At 45.4% G+C, this 22,857-nt stretch overlaps 1 protein-coding gene across 3 annotated transcripts in view; it reads right to left on the reverse strand.

Annotated features, from left to right (window-relative positions):
* Window positions 1-3,613: 3,613 nt before the first annotated feature.
* Rpn3 (regulatory particle non-ATPase 3) overlaps window positions 3,614-22,857 on the reverse strand; it is a 202,681-nt gene continuing 183,437 nt past the window's right edge. For all 3 annotated transcript variants that reach the window (XM_075893970.1, XM_075893972.1, XM_075893971.1), the window contains exon 12: window positions 3,614-3,722. In XM_075893970.1, the coding sequence (XP_075750085.1) occupies window positions 3,645-3,722 (78 nt within the window). In that variant the 3' untranslated portion in view covers window positions 3,614-3,644. The remainder of the gene's footprint in view (window positions 3,723-22,857) is intronic.

Below are 22,857 nucleotides of genomic sequence, written 5' to 3' on the forward strand. Positions count from 1 at the left end.
GGAAGAGAGTAGAGGACAGGTAGATTTAAAGAGAAAAGACGAAGATGTGAGGGGGAGACAGGAAAAGGCGACTGCCGATTCACCCCAGGCGGGTCAATCCAGGGGTGCCGTCTACGTGAAGCCAGGGCCAAAGGGGTGTGTTGCCTCTGCCGAGGGGCCTTAAAGGTCCAAGCACCCAGCGTCAGCTCAACCCCCAGGATCCCCTTTTCCCCGGACACGGCTCAGCCACGCACGACTAGGCGTGGGAGGGAGCTGAACCCCCCTCCGTTAGCTTGGGTCCGTGGTGTCGTTACACACCAAACGCCAGCTTACGCAGACGCCCCTGCGGAGAGGAGGTTGTTCAATGTCCCTAAGATGTGTTTCTAGAAAACCGCATACCATCGGCCTCTCTTCCCTTAAATGTTCTTCTATATCTTCCCACTTCAGCCTGTTCTTGCCACCCTGCATGTTAATATACCCTGTGTCTGAATTGGCTCGGCCCTCGTGGCTACGTCTACTACTACCCCAGACTCTACCTGTCTTAGACATTGGTGCCACTTTGGAATCCTATCTGTCCATACCAACTGTCAAAGAGTATTCCTGGTTGTTTTCCTCGTTACTAGCTATCCTGCACCTCGAAAGGCCCGCGTGCTCCCCAATAATGTTACTGCGCATCCTGCAAATCACCAACCCACCTTATGACCTAGCCACCCATCGAAGTGAGTGAATTCTGTCCCGTTGAAAACTACCCTTCCTATGCACCTCTCTATTTCCATCACCTCAAAGCCTTTCTCTCGACTTATCCAGCATATCTCTTGGTTTGCGTTGACAACCGCTCTTTGCAGGTTGCCGTCACGCACCGGTACCTCTGGTATCGTACATATCACTACCTGTACCCGAGGAGAAGTAGCGCGCATGTCATCGACCCCTTTCGCCAGTGTGGTCACTAATCCTGCCGTAACTTCATTTAAGGCATCGTTTAAACCGCCTGAACTTATCACGAGGTTTCGTCCATCAGCTGTAGTTTTGAGTTTTGCGCTCGCTTGCCTCATGACTGCTTCAAGCTTACATCCTGGGAACGTCCCTACTACAGCCTCCTTGTCACCTCTCACCCTCTGATTGTTTCTGCGCATCGATTTAAATTTGAGTCCCCGGCGATTATCACGTGCTGTGACTTTTCAGCTGGAACGTCCTGCACCTGGGGGTTACTTGCAGCTGTGACCCCGGCTGCTTTGTCCCCTGCCAGCCTCACCACTACTTCGCTAAAGCTGGCTCTTGCGACCATTGAACCGGCTGAACCCGTTTTTTCCAAACTTGCTTGCTTTTTTTTCTCCGCCATTCTGGTTGCTGGTGCCCTACTGTTCTCTCCATCGGCCGCTCCTTTGTGCACCTTCGCTAGTGCCTCCTCGGCGCACTTCAGCCTTTCTCCCATAGCCCACAGCTCGGTGATTCTCATTATCAGTTCACTCTGAGCAACCATCATTTTCTCCATTTTTCCTCGACCTCACATTGCCTACACTTGGCGTCAGTCTCCTCTCCATTCAATTCTGCACTTGGGTATATTTTCAAACCCACCTCGCATCCTGAACACTTTGCAGCCTTTTTAACCATGTCTTTCTGACACCAATTGTCCTTATGAAATGTCCCACTCGATAATTACAAAACACGGCGTACGACGAACCCTGTCCTACGAAAGAAAGTGTAAGCTTTACTATTAAAAATTGCGTGTTCAATGTATGTGCACCTCCCCCACGGGGTGGCAAGAGAAAAAAACACAAAGAAACAAACATACACGCACCCAAAATAGCAAATACCTGGTGACTGATCCCCGAAAAAGCCGTACAATGTAATAGGTGCTACAAAGGTTTTAATTGCTGCCTTATTATAGATAAAGGCAAGTTCGAAACATGCAAAACCACTCATTTGCAGTGAATTGGGAGCACTCAAAATACACGTCTATCCACCGTGCCAGTCTGAACTGAACTCTCCCCTACAGGAGAAGCAAGCGTCTCTGGTGACCACCAGTTCTCATATTTATCCACAATACTTGATTGAAGCGAAACGAGCAGCGCGAGAGTGCTGCATGTGCAGCCTTGCTGCCTTCGAGAGTGGAAATTTCTATGCTGCAGGTGGAACGAAAGAACTTGTGCCAAAGAGGACTTATGTCCACAAACACACCTATGGGAGGTGCGTGTTGAGTTGTCTAAAAATACAGCACGACAATCACCCTGAAGTCGCTGCACTGCTAAAATATTAAGTGAGTGGCGGCGCTGACGTTCTCGCACGTGGTGTTTTTTTTATATATAACCACCGCAAATATCCCACATGCGTTTCCAACGCCACGCGCGTTCATGTAGACATTTATATCAACGCTGCTATCACGCGCTCTGCATTGTCTTCATGCCACGGCCACCGCGAGCGAGCTCGGAGCAAACTCGGCCGCCTGAGAAGCTCGGGCCTTCCTGCATTGCACCGCAGAACTGTGTTTGTAGAAATTTAAATTTAATACCTGGAGGCGCAGCCTCGTGATAGGCACTTCTATTTACGAGTTTGCCAGAAAGCTCATTGCAAGGGATATAATAAATGATGATATTCGGTAGAATTAGAGTGCTACCGCGAGAAAAAAAATCACAGCATATCCACGGAGTGTATGGTTATGAGTGGGGCGAAGCGTCTGTCCATCTGTGCATCCATTCATCCAACAGCGCATCAGTCCGTCTGTCCACCTATTCATCCTTCCGTCTGTTTGTCTACCCGTCTGATACTAGGGGCCACCTTACTGATACTGCCGGTTACGCCTGACTCAGGACAAGGTTGAGGAGCTACGCCCCTAAAAATAAAGCCACACGAGTGCCGCCTTTAGCCGCAGTGTTGACACTTGCTCCCACAGAGGTGATGCACGCGCCGGATAGGCATTCTCTTGGTGAAAGTTTGCTCGCTCATAGCCCTGTAAATTAACCGAAAATCGTGAAAAAAAAAGACCGGGCATGCTGTAAGGTCGCAGATGCCGAATTCACAAATGCAAAACCACTTCAGTGTGCGTGTAAATTTTTTCAACTAGCTGCGCACCCACACCGTGGTCTAAAATAGGCACGGTAACATCTGTGCCTTTTGTAATGTGTAGTTGGCTTTAAACCATGAAGTTATGACAATTGCATATGTCCTGACAGCCGACGACAATGTACTCTTGTACCATGCAATATTACTGGGATATTGCATGTGTTGTGAAGCCCGTATGCAAGACGCGAGTATTACTAAGGCATGAATGTTTTTATCACTGCATTTCGAAGCATGGGAAGTAAATTTTAACTGCATTCAGAAACAGACTCACGGCTTTGACGTAGAACCCCTGCTTGCCGCGCAAAGGACCCGGGTGCAATCCTCACTCGGACCCGAAAATTTTTATTATTATTGTTTTCATCGATTTTTCAGTTACGGGCAAGATGATTTCTCGCTCACAACCAACGACACCCTTGTCGACGCTGACATTTCTGCGAAACGAGCCCTTTCACTCTGTCGCCTTAAAAATGCCTCCTCAAGGCATATAAGCAGTGTCCCAGTGTATGACATACATTGTCTTGTGCCGCAGTGGATTCTGGGTTCCACTTGGGTTTGAAAAGAGAAAAACAAACAATGAACCAGGTGAGAAGACTCGTTTTACTGCACTAGAGAAAGCCATCATCCTCTTCATCGGCCATCTCCTTGGCATACTCCAAGTCTTGCTGCTCACGCTCACGCCGCTCCTGCAAAAGAGAAGGCATGCTCGATACAGCCAAAGCTAGTTAGATATGATACCACACGCCTCTTGGAACTACCACCATAAGCCTGCATCATAAATTGCAAAAACGCCAAAGAGTTGCACAACGATACTATAATGCATATGTATCAAAGTGCACTTATCTACAGCAAATCCCCCAGGATGGCTTCAAAAAGTAATTTATTGTTTTTCACTCCTTTCTAAACTTCTGTTGCGATAGCCCTCCTCTTTCTCCAGGAACAGAAACAAAATCTAGCCAAGCAGATGAACACTGCTGTTGGCAAACTACTAACGCGTTTACGAGATGCACGTGCCCTGTTGTGGACAGTAAAGAAAAGACGACGATGTTCAGAGAGACTCACACGTGCAGTTTTGGTCAGTGAAACATATGTTTATTTATGTGGGAGTAAATTATTCTTTTATTACAAGATCTCGTGTGCTGCAAAGACGCCGGGGGAAACAACATTTCAGAAGTGAGATAGTAATCCAGTCGCCATCGAATGAGTGAACATGAGTTTGATAGATGCTCGGAACTGGTTAACCCTAAATGGAACTTACTGACGAACGAGTCAACCCGATTGATGCGCACTCCAACCATGCAGACACAATCACAGCTCGTGAACTTCTACAAGTTCTTCAAGAAAAAGAGATACTGCTATCACCTCTCTGGATCGACTGGTTTTGACCAGCACAGCGCCGACTCAACCAGCACCAACGTTCCCAATGATCAATGACTTTAGCCGCAACATCAGTTCCTTCGACAGCCCTGAATACGCTCTTTCAGCGTGCGAATGGACCGAAAGCATTCGTGAAACGTCGAGTCGTGAAACTTGGCAGCAGCGGGGGCAGCGAAAGCTTGTTCCTCACACGCCTGTGTTCGATTATTTCAGTTGACAACTCAACGGCTGATCATCGTCGGCACAACGTCACTAGCTGAGCTGCCACGCATCGCTGACTGCGTCACACGTTTTGGGAGGCAAGCCCTGACGAAGCAAGAAAGCTACCGCCGTGGAGCAACACCAGGGGAACCGTCTTTAAAACCAGTGACAGCGGAGGCCTGTACTGCACTTGGCAGCAGCGGGGGCAGCGAAAACTTGTTCCTCACACGCCTGTGTTCGATTATTTCAGGTTTGCATTCATTTTTTTTACATACTAAACAAAGATTATTCTTTTTTGCTGCCTTTCTGCTGCCAAGGTGGTGATACATTTCTTGTGTGAAGTATTGCTGTAGTCATGAGTGATTTGACTAAGTTGCGTGAAGAAATAAGAAAGGAGGTGATTGAATTCAAATCGTCACTTGAAAGAGAGCTAAGAAAGGAAATAAGAGACCTGAAAAACAGTGTGAGCTTTTTGAACGACGAAGTTGAGAAAATAAAGAAAGAGAATGCGGATCTTGTGGAGGATAACAAGTCACTCAGAAGCGCTCATGAGCAGTTGAGAACCGAGTGCAAAGCTTTCAAGAAACAAATTTCTCAACAAGAGCAGAGGATAACTGCATCTGAGCAATACTCCCGCAAATGCAACCTTGAGATTAAGGGAATACCCAAACTTGCTAAGGAAGATCTTGGAAATACCCTTTACAGGATCGGCGGACTGCTGAATGTGCCTGTAACCAAAGATGATGTTGAAAAATGTCACCGTGTACCAGCAAAGAATGCCAGTTCAATACCGAACATAATAGTCCAATTCCGCAGCCATTCAAAACGTGATTTGGTGCTACAGAAAGCAAAGAAGATGCGGATCTCGACACAGGACCTCGGTCACGCCTCTAACACACCTGTGTTCATCAATGAACACTCATGCCCAGCCCTAAAGCAGCTTCTTGGAGCGGCAATAGCTAAAAAGAAAGCAGCAAACTGGAGGTTCGTGTGGACGAATGATGGGCGTATTCTCGCGCGAAAGGATGAAGGCTCACATGTATTGCACGTTCGCGACACAAGCGACATTGAAAAGATTGCCTAAAAACGCTGTCCGGAATTGCGGTACGGAATCGCAGCACGGAACAAGGAAGATGATCTATCTATTTTTCTAGATACGTTTTCTTTTTATTTCGACCTAATAATGATTACGGAAACTTTGTATACTTCAGACGACGAGATTTACAAGCGAGATGGTTATAATACTTTCTTTCTTAACCGAACAAAGAAAAAAGGCGGTGGCCTCATGGTTCTAGTGAAAAACTGTATAGACACTCAAATAATACCACAATTTTCTTATGTCAGTGCTGACATTGAGTGCTTAACTTTGATTACAAGTAATTACGTATATGCTGTCATGTACAGACCACCCGATTCATCTGTGAGTACATTTATTAGTAGCCTTGAAGAATTATTAAATTATGTAAATGACAACAATTTAAAACTTATTCTTGGCGGTGACCTTAATATCAACATACTAGAGTCGTCTGCTGTCGCAATTACATTTGTGTCTACGGTCGAGACGAGTGGCCACGATATAGTAACGGAAACTCCCACACGTATCACACCTACCTCAGAAACATTAATCGATCTATTTATTACTAACATAAAGATAACGTAGAGAATGGTGTAAAATGTTGTGACATCAGCGACCACTTAGCACTCTCCTTTGTTACGGAGAGAGAAATCAAGAAGTCCCAAACACTGCCCGCTAGAACAGTTCAAAATATCACACCTCACACTTTAACAGCATTCAGCACAAGCCTTTCCCAAACAGACTGGAGTGCGGTATACCACTCAGAAACTGCAGATTTAGCCTATGAAACATTCTTGATTATATTTAAAGAAGTCTATTTTAGACACGTTAAAGAAAAAGTTCTACAGAAATGCCGTAGAAGTCGTAAACCATAGATCAATCGCGAGTGTTTAAGAATGATCGAAAAGAAATCAAAGTTATTCAGAAGGTTTCTAAAAACTAAGGATGCGTCAGACTTAACCACATTTAAAGAATACCGCAATAAGGTGAACGCCTTTATCAAGAAAGAAAAAAGAAATTATTTAAATCAACAATTCCATGCAGACAACTGCAAAGGAAGTGCAGAACTGTGGAGGAAACATAACGCTTTGCTTCACAGGACACCAATCTCTCCTGGGGTTACTGAAATAAATATAGATGGTCGAGCGGTTACAGATTTAGAGCTCGCAGAAAGATTTAATCATTTTCTCATAAATGTTGCACAGCCGACGCAAACAGCGCAGACAGCTATAACTGATGCAATGACAATACAGACAAAGAACATCTTTCTTCGACCAACCGATGATCAAGAAATAGTTTCAATTTTTTCCACGCTAAAACAGAGCAGCGCTCGTGACATAGATGGTATTCAGATTTTCCCGATCAAACATGCAATCGATATCATAGCTCCCGTGCTCTCTCACATTTATAATTCGTCCCTATCAACAGAAAACAAATGCAAACGTCCGTTGTCAGCGTGTTATATAAGAAAGGAGACAAGAATGATCTTGCGAACTATCGGCCAATTTCTATATTACCCATATTTTCAAAAGGCTTGGAGAAAATTATTTTTAAAAGACTCATGAATTTTTGTATGAAGTTTAACATAATATCCCAATCTCAACATGGTTTTATGAAGGGCAGGTCGACGGAGACTGCTTTACTAGCTCAGAAAGAAATAATCTTTAAGTCATTTGAGAGTAAAGAACTTTGCATTGGTGTTTTCATAGATTTTTCTAAGGCTTTCGACCATCTCTGTCATGACACTTTATTTGAAAAATTAGAAATATATGGTGTTCGCGGCATTCCACTTTCCCTCTTGAAATCTTACTTCAAGTACCGCTCAAAATGTGTAAAAATTAAGGATTCATTTTCTTCTCTCCAGGCAATAACCACAGGGGTTCCGCAAGGTAGCATTCTAGGACCGCTGCTTTTTAACCTATACATAAATGACATTGTCAAGGTCAGTGACAAAGCTAAATACATAATATACGCGGATGACACCAGCATTTTCTTTACAGGTAACGACATGACTGCCATGACCACACTTATAAACACTACGTTAGAAAGCTTAAACACATGGAGTGAACGAAATTCATTGCTCATTAATGCAACAAAAGCAAAAGCTGTAGTTTTTCATTTGCGGAGACAGATTTCCTTAGACAATAGATTACGTATAGGTAGTGCGGCTGTTGAAATTGTAGAAACCGTTAAAACATTAGGAGTACTTTTTAATTGCACAATGTCGTGGGATCCTCAGATTATTAATCTAATTACCAACCTATTAAAATGTGTGGGCATACTTGCATGAATGCGTTATTTTCTTCCAGTTTCTGTTAAACTAACACTTTAAAACAGCTTCTTTTTCTTGCATGTAAATTATTGTCTTTTGGTATGGGCAAGTACAACAGTAACCAACATAAGTAAAATATACAGACTACAAAAAAAAAAAGCGATCAGATTTATAGCAAATGTCGACTACTATGCACACACTGATGAACTGTTTCAGTGCTATAATATTGTCCCAATTCACAAACTTCACGAGTATTCCCTGGCAATAAGATATAATCAATATCTTGGTGTGTACATCTCACGTGACCTAACTTGGACCTGTCATATTAACCACATAATCAATTCTGCTAATCGTACTCTACAGTATATACGCCGCAACCTTTCGCTCGCTCCTCCTTCTATTAAAAAAGTTGCCTTCGAAACCTTTGTCCGGCCAAAGCTAGAATATGCTAACGCGATTTTTGACCCTCACCTCATTCACCTCACGTACGCCCTCGAATCTGTCCAGAACCGTGCGGCACGGTTTATACTGTCTAACTATTCATACACAACAAGCATCTCGGCACTAAAAGCAGAGATTAACTTATCCGATCTGGCTAAGCGCCGCAAAATCGCACGTCTTAACCTTTATCATAAATTCTTCCATTCTTTGCCTTTAGATAACCCATACACCAGAAGAGCCCACCGTATTTCTCGCAACAGTCACTGTAACGCAGTATATCCACCACAAGCCCATACTGTGACCTTTCATCAATCGTTTTTCTTGCGCACAGCCCAAGACTGGAATGACCTGCCCACCGAAGTCACCACCATCATGGACACCCAAAATTTAAACGGCTCATCGAAACTATCCCATCATAACTACCATTATATTGTTAGCCTTTGTAATACCCACTTCCTCATGAAATATCCCAACCGGGACCTTTGAGGTAATAAAATGAATGAATCAATCTCTTTTTCATAACAATCGTGCCTTCTTAGATATTTTTGTACTGGAAACGCATGATAATCTGTACCCTACTCGTCATCAACAACATTGGAACCTTCCATTCTGTAGAACAAATTTTGGGCGACAAATGTTATGTTTTAGTGTTCCTTTGTTATTAAATAAATTACTGGAGGCAAAAATAATCCTTGAGAAATGCAGTGCACGTGACACTAGGGAAGTGCTTTTATCGTGAAAATCGAGAAAATGGTGGTCCAGGCATTCATGGAACTCTCTCTCTCTCTCTCTCTCTCTATATATATATGTATATGTGTATATATATGTATGTGTATGTATATGTGTCTTTATATGCATCTGCATATGTGTGTGTATATTTATGTGTATGTGTGTACACGCAATTTCTATGCATAGCATTATTGTCATATATATAGTATCTTGTATTCTGTCATACTTTGCATTGTACTTCGGAATTTGTGCCGAAAGAAACTACTTACGCATATTAGTCTCTGTACATAGCATTACTGTACGTGCATCTTCCGACTTGTACTGCGCCAAACCCCTCATGGCCTATGTTTATTCACCCATGTCTACGTTGCTTGCCATGTATTAGGGAGGCTAGGGTTCTCCTCAAGTGACAAAACGTCACTTTTCTCCCGAGCCTGCCCTCATTCTTGGGATGAAATAAAATTGAATTGGATTGAATTGAGTCTTCCCGGATGGTCAGTTGCTTACACGCTGAAAACAGCCAAGGCCCGACTGATAGGAGCTGCCAAGGACTGGTAACATTCAAGGAGTTCCCAAATCATGTCGTAGAAATAGTTCGAGGTGCGTTTCCATTGCACCTTCATTCGCAGGACTCCTATTGCAGAACAGTGGCGCAGAATGCTAGAACACGTGCAGCAGGGTAAGGACAGCAAGGTGCGTCTTTGCCACGAACTGAACCTGGACTTTATTGATACGCGAGAGCAAGTTCTGCCAAGGTTCAGGTCGCGCGAACTCTGCATCATGCTCTTGGGTAGGACGTTTTAAGATGACGACAACCTGCTAGACGACATCTTGGAGCTCGAGCGCGTCCAACGGAAAGGAGATTTTCGGCACACGCAACTGAAGCCTCATCTCACCATCAAGTTCAGAATGCTACCTGCCTGCTACCACAACAAGAGAAACGACGACGACGCGAACCAAGGAGTGGAATGACGCTAACCATTGCCACCCAACGACCGACACGTCACAACAGAGACCGACGTCTACGTGACAGGCCGTAGTCTGCTCTACACAGGAAGGCCCCGGCGGAAGGAGATGACGCCCGGAGTCCGCAAGAACTGGAAGTCGTGCCTGATGCGACCTCCAAAGGACACGTGATGCCGTTTTTCAAACAAGCCCCGCCGCATATCGAGAACTGCGGAAACAGCAAAGCACCGACAATGAAGAAAGGCAAAGAACCGAAGCCGAAGATGTCTGCCGGAGAAGCAAGAAGTGACACCTAAGGATGAGCAGAAGGAAGTTGAGGTTGCAAAAGATGAAAAGGCAAAAGGCCAGGCAAGCCAAGATGACAAAACGGAAGAAAAACTAATGGAAGAAGTGGGAAAAAGTGCCGGAAAGCAGATGCAAAGAAAGAAGAATGAACAGTCCCGGACCAACCCGAACGAAGATGCGAGTCGAAGCAGCTGAAGCCAACAGAACCAGACGACACCAAGAACATTAGAAATGCCGGATCAAATCCGCAGGAATTCGCCGCAGACAATCTAAAAGCCGATGCCCGAGCCGGACCAAGCCTTGAAGCCGAAGTTCATACAAAAGGACAGTCACATCGTGCGTGTTGTGGCTTACCTCAAAGTCAAGCTAGTCGGGATGGCCGGAAACTACCACATTTTCTTGAAAGTTTACCACTACGAATCACTGATCTCCACTAGGGTTGTTGGATGGGGCTTCGAGCTCTCCGGCGCGCGGCCGCCGGAAGTTCGAGCGCTTGTCCCGGAAGTCGGACAAATGGCCGCCGTTCCAGCATAGCGCGTGCTACGTATGGGCTGGTTTCGCGCGCATTCCGCTAAATATGCCTGCTTGTTGCGCCGTCAACTGCACCAGCAGACCAGAGAAGTCGTCTGGGAAGACGTTCCACTTGTAAGTATTACAATATTCTGCGCGACGTGCGTGATACGCAGCGAAACGCAAACGTGATATCAGTGTCGTTAAGCTGTGGCTCTTGTTACGCAGGTTCCCACGCTCTAAGCCGGATTTATATCGGCGTTGGGTGGTAAACTTAAGAAGGGACAAATGGACTCCATCCCCAGGTAGCAGACTCTGCAGTGACCACTTTACTGACAACTGTTTTGACAGAACGGGCGCACGAACTCGGCTACAGCCTGACGCCGTGCCCACCTTGTTTTCTTTCCCGAAGCACCTGGAAAAGGTATAGTACGACATCTCGGCATTTTGGTATAGCGGCCCGGAAAAAAAAAGCATACTGTTCGGCCATCGCAGTTCGCTCGTTTAGCGTTCGTATAACTAGTTGATGCTACGTTTATTAGACACTGAAATCGCCTGAATGGGCGCTACCTTCTTTCGTAGTTCATCTGCTGAGTCACTTTAAAAATGACGCCCTACAAATTAGCTCGGAGCACAATAAAATCTACATGTAGCTGTGAGAAGCTGTGGTTGAGAAATTGTTTGGCACACTTACTCTGAAAACCATGTACTGTAAGCAATGAAACGGAATTGGAAAAACATGTCCATTACGTTACAAAGCGCGAGGTCTTGAATTTTAAGTGCCCAATTTTTTCTTTCAATTTCTGAAATGCTCCTATCTGCGTTATATATCTCAGTGGTGCTATGATAGCTGTCTAAGATGCTAGTGATATAATTCAGAAACTGCTAGACTGCTATAATATGCTTGACGCCAGCATATTTTTTTACTTACAGCATTTTGCACTCGCAGTAATAAATTAGCATAACTGTGAATGAAACACGGCTGTTTCAGAGGACTGCTGAGAGAAAGCCGCCTAAGCAGAGAACTGCCATTGTGGATGTGACCCCAGTGGAACAGCCAAACGACAACACTCCAACCACGGTGCAAGAGAACTCAGCCCATGCAAGTTGCCTTTTTTTGTACTACGCTGCCCGAGTGCAGCTACTTGGTCCGTCCCCGGTTGAATGTAACTAGTCCGATGTTAGTCAGGCCACTTTCTTGTAATCTCGTGGTAACCAACACGATGACTTTGTATACAATACGCACACTAGGATAGCATCCAATTTGAATCAAGTTAGTAGTCCTGGTATGTTCTGTAGTCATAGCAGAACATTGGTTTTATTCATGGCTGCAGCACCAGTTTTTCTAATCCAGGGAAAATATTGAAATTCCTGTCTGATGTGGCATTTCTCGAGTGCACCGGTAAATGAAGGGGACAAAGTTAATTTCTAAACTCCCCTGTGCACCTGGTTGCTTGTTTTCTGCGTTAAACCACGTAAGCTACGAACAGATGCCTGCTTTACAAAGACTGTCATATGATGAGTGGTTTTTGTGAAAGGTGTCTTTTTCAACAGCTTTAACTTTCACTGTTTTGTTTTCAGGTCGCCGAGCACAACTATGCAGTCCTTGACACGCCAAAAACACTGAAGAGGAAACTGGATGCTTGCACAGATTCAGCGGCGACAGTGAAAAGAAAGCTGAAGCTCAGCCTTGAACGAGAACGTCGGTTAAGAAGGAAGGTCAGCTCATTTAATGAAATAATTGATGACCTCAAGCACAAGCAGCTCATTTCAGAAGATGCCTCGGCAATGCTTGAAAGGTGCTTTATGGGGATCCCCTTGGAAGTTACGAAACGGTTGCTCAAGCAAACATCCAGTGAAGGCGACAAGTCGTCTGTTAAGTTAAGCCGAGACAAATATTCTCCTGCACTGCGTGCATTTGCACTCACGCTACAGTTTTACTCGACAAAGGCATATAACTATGTCAGAGAAACATTTCAATGTTCCTTGCCACATCCATCGACTATAACTAAATGGTATAGCTCCATTAACGGAGAACCTGGATTCACAAGCGAAGCAATCAACGCCACCCGAGCAAAAGCCAATGAGGCTAAGAAGAACAACAAACAGCTTCTCTGCAACCTTGTTGTTGATGAAATGGCCATTAGAAAGCACCTTGAATGGGACGGCAAAAAATTTCGAGGCTACGTGGATATTGGCAATGAAGTGGACGATGACAGTAACGCAGTTGCGTCTGAAGCCCTTGTTTTCATGCTCGTATCTCTGGACTCCCACTGGAAGGTACCATGTGGCCATTTTTTGATCAATGGTCTTTCAGGAAAAGAGCGTGCGAACATTGTGAAGCTCTGTCTGACAAAGTTGCATGAGACAGGAGTGCTTGTGACATCATTGACATGTGATGGTCTCCGTTGTAACTTTACAATGTTCAAAGACCTGGGGGCTTCCGTTGAAGATGCATCAGCGATGTCAACATCATTCCCTCACCCTGTAACACAAGAAAAGGTGTACTGCCTTTTAGACGCATGTCACATGGTCAAGTTAGTTAGAAATGCTCTTTCTGCTCTTGGGTGCCTCAGGGACGCATCAGGCGCATCGGTGAGCTGGGACTACATTGTCCAGCTACAAGAACTTCAAGAAAAAGAAGGCCTGCATGCAGCAACAAAACTACGTGCTGCACACATTCAGTGGCAGAAACAGAAGATGAAAGTCAACCTTGCTGTCCAGACTTTAAGCACTAGTGTGGCTGACGCCATAGATTTTTGTCGTGAAGACTTGCAACTCCCACAGTTCAAAAATTCAGAAGGAACTGTGAAATTTATTCGAATGTTCGATAAACTGTTTGATTTCCTCAATTCACGCAACCCAGTGGCCAATGGTTTCAAAGCGCCGCTCCGACCTAGCAACAAGGGAACCCGGATGAACTTCTTCGAAGAAGCCAAAGAGTACATTAGGGGGCTGACTGACGGATCAGGTGTTCCCATTTTCAGGACGCCCAGAAGAACTCCATTTCTAGGATTTCTGGTGACCATTGAAAGTGTCATCGGTCTGGCATCCGCGCTCCTCCTCTCGGACAATGCTCCACTCCGTTACTTTCTTACTTACAAGCTTTCACAAGACCATATTGAACTGTTCTTTGCCGCTGTGCGTTCTAAAGAGGGCTGGAATAACAATCCCACAGTCTCACAATTTGTGGCGGCATACAAGCGACTTGTCACACACAACCAGGTGAAGGGTGGGCGAGGGAACTGTGAGTATCTTGACAATACGCGCATACTGTACGTGAGCAGTCAGTTTTGCTCCAACGATGAGCTCGACATGGCCACAGCAAAGCGAAGCGGCACACAAGACCTCATGCAAGGCATAGACCTACCCGACGAGAGCGAGCTGGATGTCATAGTTGAGGATCTCCCTGCACTGTCTCCGTACCTTGGAAACGTCGTTGGTTACATCGCAGGGTTCGTTTGCCGAATGGTCAAACGTAAAATACCTTGCGCAGTATGCTACTCGGCCACCATTGCTGAGACATGTGGTTCGGCACTCCTGAACAGAAAAAACCGTGGAGGTCTTTCCAAGCCGTCGTCATCGACAACGTACATCTGTCAGCTGACTGAAAAAGCTGCTCGACTGCAGGAGAAGGTTCACGACGGAGGCCTTCCCAAAAAGAATGCAGCTGACACTGTGACAGCCAAGGTTATGGCAGAACTTTCGGGAGTGCTGAGCACGAACAAGCTCTATCCGGAACTGCATGGCCATATGTTCGAATCAGCAGTTGACTCCAACCACTTTGTGCGTCTTGTTAAATGTGTCATCGGCTGCTACGTGAAGATCAGGATGCACCATGCCGCGAAGCAAGCTACTGCAAAGATAACAGGACCAAACATTCGCAAGCGACTTGCAAAGTTGATTATTTTCAGTCACCAGTGAAGTGATGTGACGTGGCATTTCTTAAGTGCTTCAAGCGACTTGCAGAGTTGATTATTTTCAGTCACCAGTGAAGTGACGTGACGTGGCAGTTCTTAAGTGCTTCGAGTACAATAAACACGTGAAATCCATCTTTGTACATGTATGCCTGTTTTGTTTTCAATGGCGAGGCAGCAAGCATACTTAAATATTAACCTGCATGCACTATTGCCAACCATCTCCAGGCACTGCATTGTCAGTAACAAGGACACGTGCACAAGCGTTCTGAGTAAATGAGTTTTTCGTACAATTGCAGGCTTCTCAATTCGAATGAAGCAGTTCCACGCGTCCTCTTTTATCATTCTTTAAGGGTTACACTAAAATGTCCAATTGAAGCCGTAACCACTAGGCAAATCTAAATCTGGATAGACCAGTTTGCATTAGGCACTGCGTGTGCGCAATGGGTGGGCGTCCCTGAAAACTAGCAATAAATGTGTTCATAAGCTAGAAATTTTCCTTCAAGAAAAAGGGCGATACTTTTTGTCAGGCAATGATGAGAAAGCGCGTTTTAAAGGAATTTACTTTGACCTGCTGGTTACACATATATGCTTGAATTCATATTGTAAAGGGTTCCAATGTACTAACCTTCAAAGGTAAAACAGGAGCAAGCTGCGCACAGCCAATTCAGGATTTTTTGTTTTTTTTGGCCGGCACGTAGCAAACATCAAATCGGTTATTCTGTTTCAGGTAGCTTCCTCCGCGTTGTTATCGAACTCGCTTAGCTAGTTGATTTTCCGATAATCCAAGGCCTTTCACGGCTGTTGATTTATTGTTTTCGACTAATACAAGCCCCTTCATGACTGTTAATTTATTGTAAGACGTGCATCCTAACACGAATCATAAAGTCCACTCGCCAGCATAAATCCCGTTCGAGCTGCGTCGTCTCCTCTCGAACCGATACCTAAGTGACATTTTTGTTCTCCTTCGCAATTATAAACTGCTTCATATTAACGTCGCATGTTTCGGTATAGCATAAGTTGTGATCTGAACGCGATGTGTATCACCAAAATGCAATTAAGTGAGAACAAAATGCAAAATGCGTCAATGGGAACGCTGATCAGCGGTTGAGAAGCGTAGCAGACGCTCAACTTCCGGGACGAGCCATTGAACTTCCGGTGGCCGTGCGCGCGCCAGGCCGCGACAGCGGCGAAGCGCCATCCAGCAACCCTAGTGGAGATCAGTGCTACGAATGGGCAATCTTCTGTGCGCCGTGAAGAATTTAACACATCAGTGCCTAGGCATAGCTACTTTCTGGTGTTATTTATTAATTTTTCGTTTATCTTGTTTTATCGTGCGTGATTCAGAAAGTAGTTTAAAAAGATGGCTGAGCGATTTCATGTAGAATTAGTCAAGAACTTTGCTAAGAAAGCCACGTTGAGTGTTTCAGGATGGCCGAATGTTGGCAAATTACTAGCGCGCCCACAAGATGCACGTGCCCTGTTGTACACAGTAAAGAAAAGACGACGATGTTCAGGGAGACTCATGCAGTTTTGGCCTGTGTGGCATTTTTGTAGCCAGAGTGAAGTTTTAATATAATAATAGCCTGTGTGGCATGTGTTTATTTATGTGAGAGTAAATCATTCTTTTATTACAAGGTCTCGTGTGCTGCAAGGACGCCGGCGAAGACAACACTGCACTGCACGAACATACCTAGGTTGCATTTCTTTTAGGTAGTAGTTTACTTACTATAGGGATATCAGGGATGTAAGAACTTGTCTTGAGTAACTGAGTATCTAGTACGCATTGCATAATGGTGCTAACATAGGAAAACCAACCAAATCTTTTCTAAATGTTTCTTGTAATGTGACAAGATTTGTAAAGGTGTTGCACGGTGGATTTGAAGGCCTGAACCATATGCGAAGAGAAAATCAGTGTTGCAAAAAATGGTGCATGCAAAAAGTGTGCACATTGTACAAGGCCAGCAAAACCTTTATCTTGGCAAATACTTAATCTTACGCTGGCATTTTGGCATTTCAAGTTGTCGGTTTTCCGCCAATCCAGCTGTTTGAATATTCGGTGTTTTAAGAGGGGGACATGAGTATTAGAAGGCCGAAAAATCGCGAAAAAATCTACTTTTTGAAGTTGACATTTTCGGAACCTGTACTAATTTGTGCACTTATCTGAGAAGTTTCTAGTTTCTCGCGTCATTATTTCTGGCGCAAAATCAATTTATAACACCCCTGTGGGATGAATGTGAGTGCAACTAGACGTTAAAATCGGGTTTTTTCTGCGCCGAACCATTGCCGGTACACAGGAGCTATCGTGGTCATTTTGGTCTCGTTTGAAAGGGTCGTTCTTCGTCTTCTATTTCCCGCCACCGCTGGTTCGCCTTTCTCATTGGTTTTTCATAAAAACGCGTCATCAAGAAACAGCAGCACGCGATTCTATTGGCTGCTTGGGGCACGTGACAAAACCTAGGCATCCGATTGGCCAAGTGGCGTTTCTGGCTTCTGCTCACGGAGGAAGGAAAAGGTAAGGAGAGGCCCTGACGTCACTCGTTGTGAAGCCGCGATGAAGCCGGAAGTCGGCCATATTGAGTAGGCAAATTCTCCCCTCTTGTTTACATATGAATGCGAAGCAGAAGGCGCGACTCCCTCTCCGGCTCGGAAAGCACGTGGGCTGCGCAGCGCGTGTGTCGTGACGATCCGAAACTAATGGAACTGGGCTCATCACTCAGGGCCAGCGGGACACCTTCAGCGAAATCGCTTCGTCCGAGTAATAACAAAGAGTAACAGCTCGCTGACAACGAAGCAACTACGAAAGAACGCGCGCTAGATGCACTGACAACGGCGAGTGCTTTCACGTCATTAATTCAGCAACTGTACAGACAACACGATCGGTCGTGCGCTTTCTACGGTTGCATTCCGCCACGCGACTGACGCAGCGTCCTGCCACTGTGTCCGTGTTCCGCGTGAAACTCACCTCCGTCAGCATTCTGCGACCGTGGTGACTTTGAGCACGGTGCTAGTGACAGTTGAACGTGGTTGCTGTTACGTTGAGATTACATGCAATGCTGGTGGAGAGTGTTTCAAGCGGAACAAAAAAGGTGTTTTAATACGCACATGCAAGTTGTTACTGTACACAGACAACACGAAACTACGTATGTGCACATGGTCCTCACGGCGTCTTGCTGGGCTCAACAGCGTCGTCCATTCTCACAAGCAGGAGCACTGCTCAACCGTCACTGACCTGCAAGGCGTTCGTCGTCATTCAGCTTCGTCATGGTGCCCAACGCCATTTCGCTGAACACTAACTGCTTCATCCGCGTCATCGCCGCACGACACATGGATATGCACTTGTTCTAGGCACTGTTGAAACCCCGTGATGGACAAAGAGATTTGTAAACGTTGCTAAGAGTAATGTAACAGCCAGACGAACACTGCGTAACCAATAACGCGGCGCAGAGCACAGATATTGTCCGCCACGGCTCAGCACGAGACCTGGGGAGGCACACATTCCGCCGCCAGCCGCGGCCGCTCACTGCTAGACCAGCTTCACTGCGCAACACGTAACCATAACAACGCCGCCATTGTGCCTACTGAATATGGCCGCCATGATGTCATTTCCGCCACATTTTTTACGCCCTGCGCCGGCTGGGCATGCCCTCTCCTTACCTTTTTCCTTCCTCCGTGCTTCTGCTTCACCATCGCGACGCGCACAGACATGCGCCATATTGTCATGGTGCTGCCGACTGCCTACGGCAGTCAAGAACGTCCGCGCCACACTAATTCGTGAAGCGTGTGTCGCAATCGTTCGTTCGCCGTGAACTTAAAGAAGAGCCCCGCTATGGCTCAGGACAACGAGGATAATGAACTCGCGGCGGTCAACGGTGGTCGCCGAGTCACCGATGTAGCCCTAGCTCGCGTTCGAGCGCGTCGGTTGCCGACAACGTCACTGAAAGCGGCCGTGTTTTGCAGCCTTATCAGTTAGAGGACGGCAAGAAAAAGCAGAAGCGAAGCTACGAGAGATATCACTTTGCAGCGACGGAACGGAAGGGCAGTCTTATCGCTAAACACGCCGATGCCGCGGTCCCCCGCGCCTGACGAAACGACCTCGCTTGTGCGTGAACTGCGTGATGGGTCGTCAGAGTGGAGTACGCCGCGCGTCAGCGAACAGAAAATGAATCTGTTCGTGGTGAAAGGGCTCGCCGCCCGCGCAATGGAGGCTACTGGCAACAGGTAGACTGCACAACGAAGTGTTCGCAATGATGTCGCGGTTGCAACTCTAAAATGCGGCAGTCTTACGTGAAAGGGAAACTAACACGATCGGCACTAATGTAGCCTCGAAATTATGAGCGAGTCCACAAATTCGGTTCGCGACATTTGCGTGTAACTCGTTCTGGACAAGCCGAAAAACATCGCCGTGTCACTGGGCGGATGGCGCGTGCACATTCGTCGCACATCGGCATCAGTACCGTCACCAGCCTTTTCAGTAGATGAGGTCACGGTGACAACTTGCAGAAAAACTTAAAGAAATGACACGCGAAAACAATCAGTACGATTTCATGCCCGGTGCATATTAACTAACTAATAGTATGCGTTCCATGATTTTTTTTTTTGCCTCGGAACGGCGGAATAAAGTTTCTCGAAACACATATTTGAACTACTTTCCTTATTTGCTTGTTCGGTAAAAGTGGACCTAAAACAGCTAAAGCTGTGATTATTTTTGCACAATGTAGCTAACTGTGCACAAAAAACAACGCTGAGAGCCGATTTTTAATGTGTGGCTCCATTTTTTTATTCTAATATGAGTTTTTTGTTCTTGGTCACATGCAGGAACTTTATTGTGCTGTAATTTGAGTAGTACTTGTTGAATTTTCCCTCAGCTAGCAATGTTGCATCTTTAGGCTTTCTAGTATCCATATACCGTATTTACTCGATTCTACCGCGCCCTGAATTGTAACGCGCACCCGATTTCCACGACGAAAAAAAAAATTAAGACATCGATTGCAACGCGCACCCATTTTTCTCGCCGGCCTGCACGATCACACCACTCGAAAAAACGACTCCTTTCGGGAGCGTCTTCCATTTAAATATGAGGTACGGGGGGAAGCTTGTGCCCATCTGACGTGTAACAGAGCGTTGCCGTCACTGTAGTTTTACCGTGGACCGATGCCAGCACGCGAACTTGCTTCGCCCCCTTCTTCTCGACAGTTGTGGTGCCAGGCATGTCGAAGTAAAAGAGGCCTCTGATCGGCATTCCCGATTTGCCCAAGCAGGTAGCCGTTGTTGCGCCGCAAGTTTAGGACGAACCTCTGAAAACTGTGAAGCTATTCATCGTACTCCTCCGCAAAACTTTTCGCATATGCATGTTCCCCTTCGGAGGGAAAAGCCTTTCCTCTTCATAAAGTTAGTTAGCCAGCACCTGCTCGCTTTAAACTGGCTCTGCATTAGACCTTTTTCTAAGGCTAACTGCATAGCCCGCACTTGGAGCAGTTCTGTCGTCGCGGGCCTCTGTGCCGCTCACCGCTCAAGCACATACTCGCCGAGCAGCTCTTCAATTTGCGGAAACCGACCCTGCTGTGGTCCACTGAAGCCTTTGCTTGAAGCTTTGCTGTCGACAATCTTCTGCTTTTGATTCCGCCAGTCCCGCACGCATGTTTCAAAAACTCCGAACGACCGCGATGCGGCCCGATTTCCGTCCGTTTCTGCACACGCGATGACTTCCCTTTTAAAAGCGGCATCGTGGTGCACTCGAGTTTTTGGAGTCGAGGTAATGCCTTGACGCCTGCCGAGATTGCGGAGCAGCCAAAGGCTCGACGCGCCAAAAGTTCAAGGTAAACACTAGCGGGAAACCGCTGCGGATGAAACACGGGCTTCACATGAACAAACACAATGGCAGCAGCGGCAAGCAAACACTGAAACACCTAGTGAAACTGAGGCAAACGCGGTATGCACCCCGCGCACTGCTTTGTGCTCTTTAGCGGGAGATGGTGTACGTACTTGAAATTGCCTGCGACATGCCACAAGTCACCATGAATGATGTTACATTGTAGTCAATCATTTTTAAAGGCGAGAACATGAAACCGCATTCTCCTTCATCTTTCAAGGACTTTGGGTTGAACCCATCTCCCTGTTTTTACATTGAGATAAGATTAGAAGAAAACAACAGGCATGATGCAGGAACTAAATGTTCTAACAAATTCATGGAGTCAATTTCATGTGAAGCGGTCATCAACTTGTACCGTATTTCTTGTACAGTAAAAGATTTACGTACACTCCAAAAAGAAATGATAAATCATACGAATAAATCTTCATAAAGAGCGTCAGCTCTATCCTTAAACAATAGACCTGGACACTGGGCACAAAGTGTATAAGAAATAGCTAGACAAGCTAATGCAAACATCAAAGGCTCATTGTTATACGTTTGCAAATAAATCATGCCTCTAATAATACTTCTAAGACATCAAAACTGGGCAATAAACAATGTGATGCACCAAAGCAATGCAATAGCTATTACTGATGGCAATACAGTAATAACTGAATCACATGTGCCTGCACAGACAGCTGCTTTGCTGAGGTTATTGCGGATCATGCCTCAAAATAACAACCTGCCAACTCCTACAATGAAACGTCACGACAGCTCCTACTGAGGTCACAAATTTTGTAAGACATGACTTCACTTTAGCCCTGTTGAAACAGTGAATTTCATCGCGGCGTCCTTCATCGCGGCCAAGTAAAAGCACTGTACTCTTTCGTTACTATGCCTATTCAAATCGATCACTAGTGATTCCTGCTTTGAATCGTCAGTTTTAGTATGTTGAATTTGCTTGTCATGCACCTAGCTTTTCCCAGTAGTTAGTCAGGCCACTGAACTATCAGAACCAGTTTGAGTTTACCCATTTAGGCAACATGGTTATTTTCGAGAAACCTTTTCGCGAGCAAATGAGTGAGTGTTGTTGGGAAAATTTTCTTGGCTGACGAACTTGAGAGAGGTGCGTGCTACTCGTAGTTACGCTTCCGCAATGTCAGTTCTGTAATAAAAAACAACAACAACAACAAAAAAAAACTCTGGAAGTCAAATATCAAATTATGATGTCGGCTTTGCAATCTGACAATGTTGAGTGGTAATATTTGCCTGAAATTTATTTCACCTATTCACTAAAGAGCTGTCATTTGGAATCTGGAAAAATTTATTCGACAAAAAAATTTTTTCCAAAGGTATGCCACATATATCGATCGGGTGTTCAAAGTTAAGCTTCATGATTTTTTTTAATAAGGTGCTCGAAGGCATGCGAGAACCACTTGTGCAAATAAGTTAAGCAGCCAAGGGGACAGAAAGATGATTATTATCAATTATTGCTGTCAGCAGCCCAATTAACCAAAACTTAATAATTAACTTTATACTGGCTGTGGTAAGTGAGCATGTTTATATTGAAAAAATTTAGGCAGTGGTGTTTGTACACAATTTCAGTTAGAAGATTTTTTTTAGCACGCCTGCACTCAGAGATATCCGGCTCCAAAGTCTAATTCTTTCCCATGTTTACGCTTGCAAGAGGGTGAGAATCTGTAAAGCTCCTCCCTAAACTGACACATCTGTTGCGTGTAGTGTTTAGTGCATGAAGAGGGTGGAAGCGTAGGCATACGTTATAACATTACCCTTGCTCACTCGGCCGGCGGAATCAAAATGAGACAGTGCGATGCGCCATGGGCCATACGCATGATCTTGATGAACGCGATAAAAGGAGACCATTTTTCGCGAAGATTTTTTGTGACATTAAATCACATGAAAACATCTTGTTAACAGGTTAGCTTGACCGTCCTGTACTAGAGTGCCACCGGTAGCACAGCATCTCTGCATTGAAGGTCCACCAAGGAAATCCACGTGGAGTCCTCTCGAGCTAATATGGCTACTTCTGGCGTGAGGTATTCTATGGCTGAAATGAATGTCAACACTTCGTTAGCTATGGAGCTTTATACGTCTCACCGCCACCACCATTCCCTTCCAACATGGCCCACTTACATAAATCTATTTCGGCACTTTTGCACAACAGGCTGTCCACCTT

The sequence above is a fragment of the Rhipicephalus microplus genome, chromosome 4, assembly GCF_043290135.1.
Source record: "Rhipicephalus microplus isolate Deutch F79 chromosome 4, USDA_Rmic, whole genome shotgun sequence".
Classification (NCBI taxonomy): Eukaryota; Metazoa; Arthropoda; class Arachnida; order Ixodida; family Ixodidae; genus Rhipicephalus; species Rhipicephalus microplus.